Source organism: Amia ocellicauda, chromosome 14 (genome assembly GCF_036373705.1).
Source record: "Amia ocellicauda isolate fAmiCal2 chromosome 14, fAmiCal2.hap1, whole genome shotgun sequence".
Taxonomy (NCBI): Eukaryota; Metazoa; Chordata; class Actinopteri; order Amiiformes; family Amiidae; genus Amia; species Amia ocellicauda.
The window spans coordinates 29836312-29849988 of record NC_089863.1 but is presented as its reverse complement, the minus strand read 5'-3'; the positions used below and the strand labels follow the sequence as shown (position 1 = coordinate 29849988).

Genomic DNA, 13677 nt, shown 5'->3' with positions numbered 1-13677 from the left:
TCAGCTTTGGACCAAGGGATCGAGAGGCAGGTATGCTGTCGTCAAGGGCTTCCCTTACAGCGTGGGGATGAATAATGAAAAAGAAGCATAATTAAGGTTTGAGGTGCACCGATATGCACACTTTCCTGCACAGGCTCAGCTATTTGTACTCTGTTTGCAGAAGAGAACAAACCAGGGCTTAGCCTGTGAAAGTTGCAGTGTTTTGGCAGCTTTCCGATGCATTTCCACCACACATGTTCTTCGCAGTGCTGTGGTTTTCTATGGTTTGTATCATGGTCCAGTATACCACACCAGTAACCATGCGCAGTCTTGACTTTTGGGAGTTATCACATGAATACAGAATCAAGATGTCTAATCACTGCATTCAGCCAGCCTTCACAAAATACACCCTACAAGAAAACATACCCAAAATTACGAAAGGTCGTGCTCAATTTCAAAACTAAATTGATTTAAACTTGTGCAGGGAGGAAATGCGAACGTTACTGGATTCCCGTTTGCTTTTCTAATTCTTTTCCACCTTTGTCTCGCTTCCGGAAAGCTGCTCAAGCATGTGTTTTGGTGTGGAATGACTAAGGTTCAGGAATGCGCATTTCTTCAGAAGATGAAGAAGGTGCTCAGTTTACAAAGTCGGGGTAATTGCAGTGCTTATGCGAACAGTTCAGTCAGGCTGTGGCCCATTGTGGATCAGCCGGTGTCTTTAACAGGTTGCACAAAAGGGCTGGGGGGGAAAAAAGGTTTGGAGCAAGGATGAAAGCTCACAGAATGGGTCAAATTAAATTTAAGTGTGGCTTTCCTAGAAACTTCCTTAGACTTCCCTTAAGTAATGCAAATGACAGCACACAAATAACGTAGTGTTCTTGTTTAACATTCATAACATACAGCAATGATGCTACATTTATTGTAGGTGATCCTTGCAAGTGATGTCATTCTAGTACAGCAGCATGTTTATTTTATACAGTGATGAGGGAGTTGGGGGGAGACTTGTTTACCAACAGTCTTCACCAACACAACATGTCTCCTTCAATAGTATCTCAGGTCATAGCCTACTTAGTAAAGACCTGGCCTGCAACAGATTCTTTCCAAAAAGCACCAAAAGACCATTGTTTTCCCCCCGGATCGGAATGCAATTTTCAGTCTTCCCTGCAAATGTGTCGATTCCACAGCAGGAAATAAATCTCACGGAAAGGTGGGGAGGTGGGTGCGTGCTGCACAGTGCTGGAAAAGAGAGAACAGCACTTTTAAAATGTAATGCAGGAGAGATGTGCGTGTAGCGTCCGTCGTCCTGTGGCTGACCCACATCGAGGCCAGGCATTGGAAATCCCTAGCTCCTAATGTTACAGTGAGGGAAAAAAGTATTTGATCCCCTGCTGATTTTGTACGTTTGCCCACTGACAAAGAAATTATCACTCTATAATTTTAATGATAGGTGTATTTTAACAGTGAGAGACAGAATAACAACAAAAAAATCCAGAAAAACGCACTTCAAAAAAGTTATAAATTGATTTGCATGTTAATGAGGGAAATAAGTATTTGATCCCCTATCAGCCAGCAAGATTTCTGGCTCCCAGGTGTCTTTTATACAGGTAACAACCTGAGATTAGGAGCACTCTCTTAAAGGGAGTGCTCCTAATCTCAGCTCGTTATCTGTATAAAAGACACCTGTCCACAGAAGCAATCAATCAATCAGATTCCAAACTCTCCACCATGGCCAAGACCAAAGAGCTGCCCAAGGATGTCAGGGACAAGATTGTAGACCTACACAAGGCTGGAATGGGCTACAAGACCAAGCAGCTTGGTGAGAAGGTGACAACAGTTGGTGCGATTATTCGCAAATGGAAGAAACACAAAATAACTGTCAGTCTCCCTCAGTCTGGGGCTCCATTCAAGATCTCACCTCGTGGAGTTTCAATGATCATGAGAACGGTGAGGAATCAACCCAGAACTGCAAGAGAAAACAATTGGTAACACACTACGCCGTGAAGGACTGAAATCCTGCAGCGCCCACAAGGTCCCCCTGCTCAAGAAAGCACATGTACAGGCCCGTCTGAAGTTTGCCAATGAACATCTGAATGATTCAGAGGAGAACTGGGTGAAAGTGTTGTGGTCAGATGGCATCAACTCAACTCGCCGTGTTTGGAGGAGGAGGAATGCTGCCTATGACCCCAAGAACACCATCCCCACCGTCAAACATGGAGGTGGAAACATTATGCTTTGGGGGTGTTTTTCTGCTAAGGGGACAGGACAACTGCACCGCATCAAAGGGACGATGGATGGGGCCATGTACCGTCAAACCTTGGGTGAGAACCTCCTTCCCTCAGCCAGGGCATTGAAAATGGGTCGTGGATGGATATTCCAGCATGACAATGACCCAAAACACACAGCCAAGGCAACAAAGGAGTGGCTCAAGAAGAAGCACATTACGGTCCTGGAGTGGCCTAGCCAGTCTCCAGACCTTAATCCCATAGAAAATCTGTGGAGGGAGCTGAAGGTTCGAGTTGCCAAACGTCAGCCTCGAAACCTTAATGACTTGGAGAGGATCTGCAAAGAAGAGTGGGACAAAATCCCTCCTGAGATGTGTGCAAACCTGGTGGCCAACTACAAGAAACGTCTGACCTCTGTGATTGCCAACAAGGGTTTTGCCACCAAGTACTAAGTCGAAGGGGTCAAATACGTATTTCACTCATTAACATGCAAATCAATTTATAACTTTTTTGAAATGCGTTTTTCTGGATTTTTGTTGTTGTTATTCTGTCTCTCACTGCTAAAATACACCTACCATTAAAATTATAGACTGATCATTTCTTTGTCAGTGGGCAAACGTACAAAATCAGCAGGGGATCAAATACTTTTTTCCCCTCACTGTAGCTTATGTAACAACACCTCCCAAAAACCTGAGTTGCTTCAAAATTGCTAAGCAATGAGACTTGTCCTCCCCCCCACACTATGCAACTCTGTAGCAACTGACTTCAACACAATGCTGCAGTAACTAGCTCTCCCTCCCTACTACTTTAGGAATTTGCGTTGTGTTGCTTCTGTACAAGGGTTTTATAAGATGACACACTTCTCTGGACTCCTTTGGTTAGGCTAAGGCCTGAATATGCAAGGTGAGATGTTCACTTCATCCCCACAAACTGTCCATGAAGACAGTCATGGCAGATCTCCTTTTAAAATGTCAGCATAAGAAACTGCTGACCATAGAGAAGTCTTTCAACTGAGGGGGTTGAGCTTAATCACGTATCCTTCCGACACCGCGACAGCGTGAACGGAAAATCGCAAAGTTTTATAGCAGTCATAGATTCCGGCTCCAGCTCTCAATGGGCATGAACACATATACACGAAAGTGACTAAATGAATGAATCACAAGGGTGTTCGTAGTCTTTCACCCACAAACCCTTCCCCCCAATGAATCAAGTGACATTTACATCATTAAAACGGCATGGAAAATTGGGTTAGATCACGTTTTTCACCCTGCTATTGCAAGTCTAGATCTACACCCTAATGTAGAGAATCTTCTACTACACTGGATCTGTGCAATCCAGCCTTCAGAGCCCAATTTCAATAAATCATTCTCCATACAACCCACACTGCACTTGTAAACCCTGCAAAATTGTCTCCGTGTCTCCGACTGCTGGCACCTCTGCCTATCCGGACTACCCAGTCGCTCTCGTTTACCCACACACAGCGATTTTAGCTTTAGACTACATTGCAATGCGATATTATCCTTACACCGGCACCTTTGTTACACAGCAGCGTGTTGTACGATTCAGCACAGTATTGATTAGATTGTACTCCTGTAAACCTTGTAAGTTGCCTTGGACAAAAGCTCCTGGCGAATGAATAAATAATAAGAAACCTTTTTTTTTTTTTTTTATCTCCCTTGCTGAATAGAAGGTCATCTTCCACACAGCATGAAAAACATTGTTCCCATCCATCCCAAGGAGGAACCAAGGGTAGTTAAGACAGCACATACACAGACAGCATTTATTTCCTCCTCAATGCTACACCTTGTGGGATTAAGCATTACGCATCTTTAGGTCACACCCTGTAATGTGGATTTCTTAATGTTTTTATATATAAATATAGTGATGTAGAACCTTGGGAGAATTCTTCACAATAATAAAAAGTTTCTTATTCCCTAGTATGAGACTACTATGTCACAAACAGAAAGAGACACCACAGAACAGCAACATTTGTGCAGCTGTGACATCAGTATCTTCCATGCACTTTACTCACCTCAGAAGTTAAATATTTTGGCAAAAACAGACCAAATGCCAAGAACAGATTACAGATCGACATGGATCAGTTGTCTGCAGACTCTGGCTTGAATATTACTTTAAATGTAGCTTAATGTTTGCTGTCACAGGTGCAGTTTTATTGTCCTTAAAGCAGAAAGTCAATATGTTTTGATTAAGGCCGTCAACCTTAGTTTGTCATCAAGTTCAAACACCTCACAAAATGTTTTCTGCTAACAGAAAATACAGTACAAATGCACGATGGTTCATTTGAACAAGTCAGTTTGCATAACTGATTTAACACTGAATTGACTGATATTTGCCAACTGTTTAAGAACAGATCATAACATTATGACAATTTAAATCCACAGGAAAAGGTAGTGCAGAAAAAGTAACTATAAAAGTTGTTAGGAGTTAATGCTGTGTGTATTATTAAAAGTCTTTTGAAACATACTGGTCAGGTGTCTTCCTTGAAAAACTATTTGACATAAAAGAACAGCAAGTGACTTAAATTGCTATTTATATATACGCCATATGCATACCTGATATCCTTCCCCCACGTTTGGTCCGCTGACTGAACTGTCAGACTCTTTTGGTGGCACTTGTATTTACCGTGTCACTAGCAATCAAAAGTAGATCATTGAAACACTATATGACAAGAAAAAGCTAAACAACAGTGAAAAGGTGTAGAGAGAGAGAGAGCATAGCTAGAATACCGTCTCTCATTGACAAAGAGCGTCAGCAGTACTAGAAGCTTGGGTATTTTTGGATACTTAAGTAGCAATTGATAGTTGCTTACAGGGGTCAATAAGTCTCCAGTTAGTGTATTTAAATATAGGTCAGAGTAGCATAACAGTGGTGATTTCATAAAGACACTGAGAATAACTGCAGCACAAAAAAGGGGGCACTTTATACCATCTTAATGCTAATGTGTTGACATTCTACACAAAATACACAGACATTTTGCCTATTCAATGTAGACAAAGGCAGTGTAAAAATGTGCACAAAATGTGTCGTCCTTAACGTGAACTCAGTAATGTTGAAGAAGATGGAAAAAGACGAGTTCTTAACACATTTGTTCCGAGATAATGGGGTGAAACTTGGAAGTCAGACTTTTTGTTCAGCGAAGTCCACCTCTCAAAAAGCGTGTTTACCTGCCCTAGTTTCTGGTTTCAGCTCAGCCGCACACATTGGACAACATCCTAACACAAGCTCAGTAAATCAGGGAGTAAATTATTTAGGAGGCAAGTGTAATGCTATCCATTCTAGGAGTGATGGAAAAACAGGCCCAGGAAGCTTGTTTTGGGTTGTGTGTGTGTGTGTGTGTGTGTGTGTGTGTGTGTGTATATAAGGGAGCAGGCATGTTTATGAGGCGTGTTTATGCTCCCCAGGCTATGGTCTTCAGGGAATCACTACCCTGCACAGGTTTGAGTCAGCTCAGGCCTCTGCAAATAAGACAACACAGAAGTGCCTTGCCTTCTTTTTGGCCAAGTTATGTTAAAATGGGCCTTTTTATTTGTGAATGGAGGTCTTGGCACTGGCACATGGAGATGCACATTCTTCAATCCTGGACCATTATCAAAATTATATCAGGGTACACTTCATTCATGCAAGATAAACTTTATAAATGCACCATAAATCCCCCAAAAGATGAACTACAGTTCTAAAGCACATTTCTAGATAAGCTAAAAAATGCACTGCTTACAAACAACTCAAATGTAAAGGAATAATCGTTGCATTGCTATGCCTTCATGTGCTGTACAGTGAGTTATAGTGAAGCACTAAATTGTGGAAGGCAGGGTTGCTAGCAGATATGATGATGAGGGCAATAACAATACAGCAGATTTGGCAAAGACACATTCCTCAAACAGGCCCAGTAAAGACTTTCAAAAATGACATGTCAGTGGCATTCAAACACAAGTATAATGAGATCATCAATAGCAAATATTTTTGATGCCATGTCGCGTGACAGATTGTCAGCTGTGATAGAGACCTGTAACCAAAACAAGACCTTAGAAGAAATGAAAAGAATGCTAACTTTCAGTTGTGGTTTTGTGCAGAGAGAAAGTGAGCATCTTAACACTGAAAACCGAGACAAAGCAAAGCAGAGTCCAATAACACTTTAAACACAGGACAACCAAACTAAGGTACAGCTCATCTAGAAACAATGAACTATATTCCTCGTCTTCCTCTCCAGGCCAACCTCGGGAATTGCAAAGCTAAGTTTCCTTTGTGTAATTAGTGATCATATTAATTAGCAAGATAGCGTGGACTTTTAACAGCATCACATGTAATTCAGCAGCTCACAATGTCAGGGTGTCACTCCCAAAACATGCCACCATCATCATCATGAGAGCAAATAACCCGGCACAGCCTGCCAGGGTCCAACACCCAGCACTGAAACAATGCCCGGCCGGTTACAGGAGCCCCCAAAAACAACACCCAGCTGAGACACAACCGGGACCTCTTCGCTTTGCACACACAGGTGAACTTCACAAAGTGGGGCACTGCTGTGGCACATATGCGCTGCCCCCCACGACAGAAGGGGACCTAACGTGTGAAGAATAACGGGATCTCCAGCTCCTGCCATTGTCCAGCCCTGGCCGGTGGGGCAGAAGCGCGCGCCTGGGGGGGGGGGATGGCAGCAGGAACTTTTCCCAACGTCGTTAAAACGTTGCACCGCAGTATAAAGGCACTTTCGGGACAGTCAATGTCAGCGTTGGCAACACGTTGGACTGTGTGTACAGCAGAGGCGCTGTATGTGCGGGTGTGTGTGTTTATTGTGTGCACATGAACAGGGCCAGCGTGCTCTCCGGTGCAGTTACACACCGACGGACACAACCGCACAGGGAGACTCGCCGGATCCGACCCTGCTGGAGAGCAACGCGTCTCCGGGTGTGAGCCCCACTCGACCGCAGCCGGGAAGCCCCGCCAGCCTCCCCGACAACTATTTCGGCGTTTGATCCGTTTTAGGCCATTAAAACAACTGCCCCCAACTCCCCGAATGCAGCGCACAACTGTTCCGGGCTTACCGTGCGCGGCCTCCGGGCTGTCGCTCTCATTCCTCCGGACGCGTCTCCAGGCGGATGGGTATCGATGTGTACACTTCCCCAGGAGAGCGCCGTGTTTACCCCGCACGGGTGCAATTCCGCCGCGCTAGAAAAGAGCCTCGAAGGACCGTAAAGTGCAGCCACACTCACTCCCATCAACAACAACAATGTCAACCAGGCGCTGCTTGGACCCGCCCACCTTGGGGAATAGGCTGCAACGCGCTGGCCTATCTCCAACCAGAGCGGCTCTGACAGCCACGCCAAACAGCCAATGCCTACGGAGCGCAGGTGCCTTCCCTGCCCGTCGATTGGGCGTTTACAAACAGCAGCAGCCAATCATAGAGCTGGACCTCGGTGAGAGCGGTTGGATTGGAAGGCGCTAGCCATGATGTCACCGGCCAGCGGCTGGACAAGCCCAAAGAGGCACGGTGTCCAATCCGAGAGGGGGAGCGGACTGACCCGGAGGCGGTGATTGGTTTAAAAGTGAGAATGGGCGTAATTCTCTCTGGGAAGGACCAATAGGCGGACGGGGGTGATCCTGAGTGACAGCACCGCGGAGCCACAGCGTGCGAGTGAGAAGGCAAACGAGTGATGTCATCAATCGCAACAGCACTGGCCGTGTTGTTTTATTCAACAAGTACTGCAAAACGAAGGCGTTGAGTCACCGATGACAGGCTGGACTCGACGTTCTGGAACGGTGGCGAAATCCAATGCTTTCAATATGGCCGTACGAATACATGAACATCAAAACGCACTGTTGTATGCTGTGGGTTATCTATATGGAAGTGTGTTACATACATAATAAACACAGTTTGTCCCAAATGCAATAAGGTAGTAACGCAGTATCTCCTGCGCGTCAACCCAATCCCCCCGTGGCGTCTGTAAGGATCAGCCTGCCGTTAAAGGGTTTCCTGGCAAACGGCACAGATAGCACCAGCAGCCGGGAACACTTGTCCTGGTAGTTCAAGCGGACCGGGAAACCGCACTGTTGAGCGGGGAACGCTGCAGGACAAACGGGCAAAACCAAAAACAGCCCCGGCTGCTGGTCACTGCGGAGCGATCTGCGACAGTCTAAGACCACCCGTGCATATTTACTTTAAATAACCCTCTTCCACCCCTTCTCTGACAGCAGGGCTTGCTATGCCCCCTGCAGGAGAGAACCCGAAAGTAAATCGCTCACACAGAGTATGCGCTTGAGAATACAGACGTGCTACGATTATTAAATTAAACACCTCAGCATCAAAAGTAACCTCTGGTACACTTCTTTTGGGATTAAATTTAAGACTGTGCACTGTCAAAAGGATTGTATAGAAGTCAGTGCTTTCCAAACCCATTTAGTACGGGCATCTGCATCTACAAAACAGTGAAACTGTGGGGAAAGATTTTAAGTTTGTTCAATAACTTCTTTATTCATTAAAAGCACAATTAAAAATTTGATAAGATCTGAACCAAAACCTAAAATGTTCACAACATTCACACTTGAAACATTCTCCAAAAATATGACAAAACGCAGCAACTTTTAAAACCATTTAATATACCAAATTGTATACAAAATTAAACCATCACATCTGATGTGGATCATTCAGAGAGGACTGTACACAAAAAACACAAAACATTTTATTGTTGCAGGTGTTGCGTTTTACCTTTAAAACAAAACAAGGACTCCCGGTTAGTCTACCTGAGATGAACGGCAGCTGCAATGACAACAGCTGTAGACACCGGCCAGAGTCAACTCTTCAGGTTGTTCAGAACTTCATTATAGAGGCTGGGGCTAAAGGGCCTCTCTCACTTAGCTGTTAAAATCAGTATTGACCCGTTACATTTACACTGTATAGTGTTTTCAAGGTGAGACAACAGGACATTTGCGCTTAAATCAAGATATATATAAAAAAAAAAAAAACGGGAATAAAATTAGGAAAAAAAAAAGCTTCGACATTATACACTATCCAAAACAAAACCTAAACCACTGCCTTCTGCCGTCTTCCATCCGGAAGCCCCAGTCCGCAGCTTGGTTCTCTGCACTGTGGGGCTCAGCGGCGCCTCCTGTCTGGGCTCCTGCTCCGTCTCCTCCCACCCCTACAAGACCGGGAAATACAGGACAAATTCCAAATGAAAATGGAGCAATATTGCACTCTTCTACAGTGTGAGGAAGTGACAATGCAATTTTCCTTAACCAACGCATTCTGGCTTATTGTGAACAAGCAAAATAAATTGGGAAACTAAACAACACTTTAAAGCAGGAGCTGAACGCTGATAAATCGAGATTCTCTCCAGGCATACGCAATCAGCCTTGTGTTACTAAAAGACTGATTCCAGTGCTGAGAAGATCAACAATTCACACTATTTATTAATAGGCATTAGCAATGCATAATAGAAAGAATGGCCAAAAATTTAATCCCCTTTCCTGATTGCATTGTATAATATGATGCCAGTGTGATTTACTTAAATAAGACATTTCAAAGCCATCATATCAGACTAACTGCAGTTTAAGAACAACAGTGTTGACCCGCTTGCAGACCGATCTATAGAAATAAGACCAATACACCACCAAGCTGGGGCCTGGGACAGCTACTGACCTCCTCTTGCTCTTGGGCGGCCCTCGTACGAAGCCCCAGTCCACACTGATTGGCTGACCCATGAGATCTTGACCGTTTAACCCTTCCATAGCAGCCTGGGCCTCTTTGTAGGTCTCGTACTCTACCAGCGCATAACCCTGTAGAGGAGAAAGACAACAGCACAATTACAGTAAGCAATTACTCTTAAGCCTGACCAAACACTCAGAGGACTCCTTTCAGGATTAAAGTGGTCAAAGAAGGACCAGACCAGCAGGAAATTAAGAAATAGAAGTACTTCACAGTAATGGTTCTCAACCCCTAGTCCTGGGAACCCCTCAAACTGAGTGTTCAATTACTTTATTGGAAGCTTTACATTAAACTAAATGGAGATTGCTCCGTCATTAAACCTTTGTGAACAGAGAGCTCAGATGGAACAAAAAATACAATTTCTGCTGCAGGTTTTGCATAAGAATATAGTCTAATTTCTGCAGCTATCTAAATAACTATTTACTTCACGGTCTGCTTATTCTAACATCTGTTAACAGCTGTGCAGACGTGCATGCTGTTTTCTGATGTGGTGATGTTTGTCCTGCATCTCTCTACCACTTCCTGACTCCAGTCTCTAGGGGGGGGTTTAGCACATAAGTTGAGTGTTTTCCAACTTATTGCAATGCTTCAAAGGCTGTGCTTGGCTTTTTCAGAAAGAGAATCGGCTTTTTCGATGCAAAAGACGCATTTAAAAAGACGCAGGACCGCAACCGCATGTCGGATCCAGTCTGACATATGACCGTGAACTCGGCAATGTGTCATTCTGTTCTAAAGCGGTCTAATGCTGCCCTCTGCTGTTCGTGTTTTCAGTGAAATTTAGAGAGCGGATCCCAGAAGCATTATGCTGCTGACCTGCGGTGACTTCAATGGTAAAGTCCTTACAGCAGTGCTCTGCAATCCAGTTACTGTAGTAGGTCAGTCCTGAAGACTGGGAACACATGGTAATCAATTAAGAAGGCACTTATTCAGTTAAGGGATTTCTGGCCCTTGAGCACAGAGGGGTATTGAGGCTTGTGTTCCAATGCTCTAGTCTGGAATGAACCAATGCACTTGTTTCACACACCAGAAGGAACGGTTTGAAATCCTTGATTGATGCTGCATTGCTGTGCAGGCCCACAGCCACTGGGATGGTAAAAGCCAGTTTAAGTGGTTTAATAGATTAATTTAATGTCAATACTCACAGAGACGCATAGATATCTTCATTTTGCTTACATTTAACAACACCCTGCTTTATTTGGTGCCCAACATTAGTGTTGTTTTGCACCAGAATGGGATGATACCATTTCGTAGGGAGTCTTACCTTCAGGTAGCCTGTCCTCCGGTCCAAGTTCAGATGCAGATTCTTGATTTCTCCGAACTCTGCAAACTTGTCGTGGATGTCCTCTTCGGTGGCTTCCTCGTGCACGCCCGTGACAAACAGGATCCAGCCCTCCACCGCTGTGAAGCAGACAGATCAGCTTAACATTGGAAACTGAGCAGTACAGCTGTGCTTACATGTTGAGAAGTCATGGACAAGGCAGGTAAAATAAATGAAATCTCACATCTCTGTGGGCCTGGCTCGTCCCCATCCTGCTCTACTGTGTCATAGTCCTCCCGCACCCTGGAGCGCGCACCTTCCTCTGTGGCACAGAAACAGTGTTAGTTTACCTTCACCAACAACAAAGCAGGTCTCAGACACTCACGAAGGCCAGGTCAGTTCAGGGCCGGAGTGAGGTCTTCCTAATCATCCAGGGGATTCAAAACAGCACGCTACACCTTCAGACTGCACATAAACGCTACAATTACAGGAAACATAAGGAAGTAGTCTACAATTTTCACAAAGGAATATACAATGAAAGCAAAAAATACTGGAACAGAGGAGACTACGTGGATGACTTGATTCAAGTCTTCAAAATCATGAAGGGCATCGACCACATCAAACCAGAGGAGCTTTTCCAGATCAGCAGGGACATACGGACCCAGGGACACAAATGGAAATTGGGCTTCAAGGCATTCAAGACTGAAAACAGGAGACACTTCTTCACACAGAGAGGCATCACAATCTGAACAAAATCCCCAGCGATGTGGCAGAAAAGAATTTGGGAACATTCAAAAATAGACTGGAGAGGATCCTTGGATCACTCAGTTATTAATGGACACCAAACAAGCACGATGGGTTGAATGGGCTCCTCTCGTTTGTAAACTCTGTTATGTTTCCTACTATTAAGTACAAGTAAACTGAAACACTATTCATCACCACCCTGAAGTGATCTTAAAGCCCACACATAAAGCTTTTACTCCATGACTGGATAGTTTGTTCAACCACCCCATCATTAATTTTCATACGAGCCACTTGTTCCAAATATGAATTTCCACTTGAGCCCTCGTCCTGTTTTCAGTGTTGTGTGCGTAGTAGCCCAATTTCCCCCCCATTTATTTAGTTATCAACCCCCTTCTGGATGACATCTAGTGTGTTCAAGACCGAAGAGGTCAGTTCCTTCAGTCTGTACAAGCACATATAGACCAGATAACCTGTTGTGCACGGATTCCTCACGTCAGCACTTTAAAGCCTCACTACAAAGATATATCCTACAATCCAACAATACTAATTACATTAAGTTGGTATAAAACAAACTCACCGGATCCAAAGCCTCGTCCTTTCCGCCTCTTCGCCTTCTCCTTCAGCTTGTGGATGCTTTCTGTGGGAGGATGTAGACAGGATACAACGCATGGGAGTGTTAACGTTATATCTCAATGAGACGAGCTGAGATCAGACCGTTAAAACATGAATTATCAATCATCGACTCATATTTCCAAAAACCCCAACGTCAAATACTTCCAGAAAAAAGTTTAAAGGTAAATGCGTCTTATTTAAACGATTCATTCAACTGTGAGAATTGAATTACTGTTAAACACAGTTTTGGATGTGTGGTAGATAGACCACTGCGTTTACAAATTGGAATAAATAACTACTGTTAGACATGAAGCGGTATTAATAATGTGATGGACTGGAAACGGGTATAAGTTGATTCAAAATTACATTCAAACTAAAGCAGGAGGGGCATTGAGGCCCTCGGCGAAGGCCGCGTTTTATATTTTACAAACGCTAGTTAACAACACGCTGCTCTAAAGAACCACAATCTCCGACTAAAGCGCCTAACTGCCTCCGATATGTATTTAAATTTTACCATCACCATCCTCATCCATAGGAAAATCCTCGCCCCCCGCTTCGTGTAGGTCCAGCACGTCCGCCATCTTGTCCGCGTTGTGTTTGTGTCTCAGCGCGTATCTGCGACTGTTGTTTATAGCGCACTGGACGCTGGGATGCTGGAGGTCTTGCGTTTTTTTGAGGGGGCGCCAAAAGTAAGCAAGCGTGGGAACGCAGGCGCGCAGCCATTTTGAGAAGGTCGTTCAGCTGGGAGGCAAATGTGCGGTCAAACTTATTTATTTTGCGGGGCCGTCTGGCGCTATTGAGTCAACTCAGTATATTTGCTTTTACATGGTTATATGGTGTACTTACTACTACAGCTAACTGATTTTAAGTTGAATTATTATGATTTATTTATTTATTTATTTATTAGCAGACGCCCTTATCCAAGGCGACTTCGAAAACATGTGCATTATAAAAGTGCTATACGGTATAAGATTACAGATCATAACAGCACAATTACAAGTGTAAGAAATCCTAGATTGTGAGCTAATAATTGCAGTTTCAGGGGAAGGGGACATATCATTGAATATTTAATATATATATATATATATTATATAATTACATGCATAAAACTACAAGTGTAACAATCCAGCTTAATACTA

General features: G+C 44.0%; 2 protein-coding genes across 3 annotated transcripts in view; both read right to left on the bottom strand.

Moving 5' to 3' along the window:
• otud7b (OTU deubiquitinase 7B) overlaps positions 1 to 7491 on the bottom strand; it is a 46416-nt gene extending 38925 nt beyond the window's left edge. The window contains exon 1 of the mRNA XM_066721592.1: positions 7265 to 7491. The gene's annotated coding sequence lies outside the window, so the exon portion shown is untranslated. The remainder of the gene's footprint in view (positions 1 to 7264) is intronic.
• A 1305-nt stretch (positions 7492 to 8796) lies between these two features.
• rbm8a (RNA binding motif protein 8A) lies at positions 8797 to 13172 on the bottom strand. 2 transcript variants are annotated; one of them, XM_066721590.1, is made up of 6 exons: positions 13053 to 13172; positions 12504 to 12563; positions 11427 to 11504; positions 11186 to 11322; positions 9859 to 9995; positions 8797 to 9358 (listed from the first exon to the last, which is right to left on the bottom strand). In XM_066721590.1, exons 1-6 carry the CDS (start codon positions 13117 to 13119, stop codon positions 9313 to 9315), a joined length of 525 nt encoding a protein of 174 aa, XP_066577687.1. In that variant the 5' UTR covers positions 13120 to 13172; the 3' UTR covers positions 8797 to 9312. The 2 variants fall into 2 exon arrangements, with proteins under 2 accessions (XP_066577687.1, XP_066577688.1); XM_066721591.1 differs by having other exon boundaries at positions 13059 to 13172.
• Between the last annotated feature and the right edge of the window lie 505 nt (positions 13173 to 13677).

Bases quoted from the DNA above. Each gene is read 5' to 3' on its own strand.
- rbm8a (XM_066721590.1), bottom strand. From the start codon at position 13,119: ATGGCGGACGTGCTGGACCTACACGAAGCGGGGGGCGAGGATTTTCCT. The intron at 12,564-13,052 runs GTAAAATTTAAA...ATCCTCCCACAG, and splicing joins TATGGATGAGGATGGTGATG to AAAGCATCCACAAGCTGAAG. The intron at 11,323-11,426 runs GTGAGATTTCAT...TCTGCTTCACAG, and splicing joins CGAGCCAGGCCCACAGAGAT to CGGTGGAGGGCTGGATCCTG.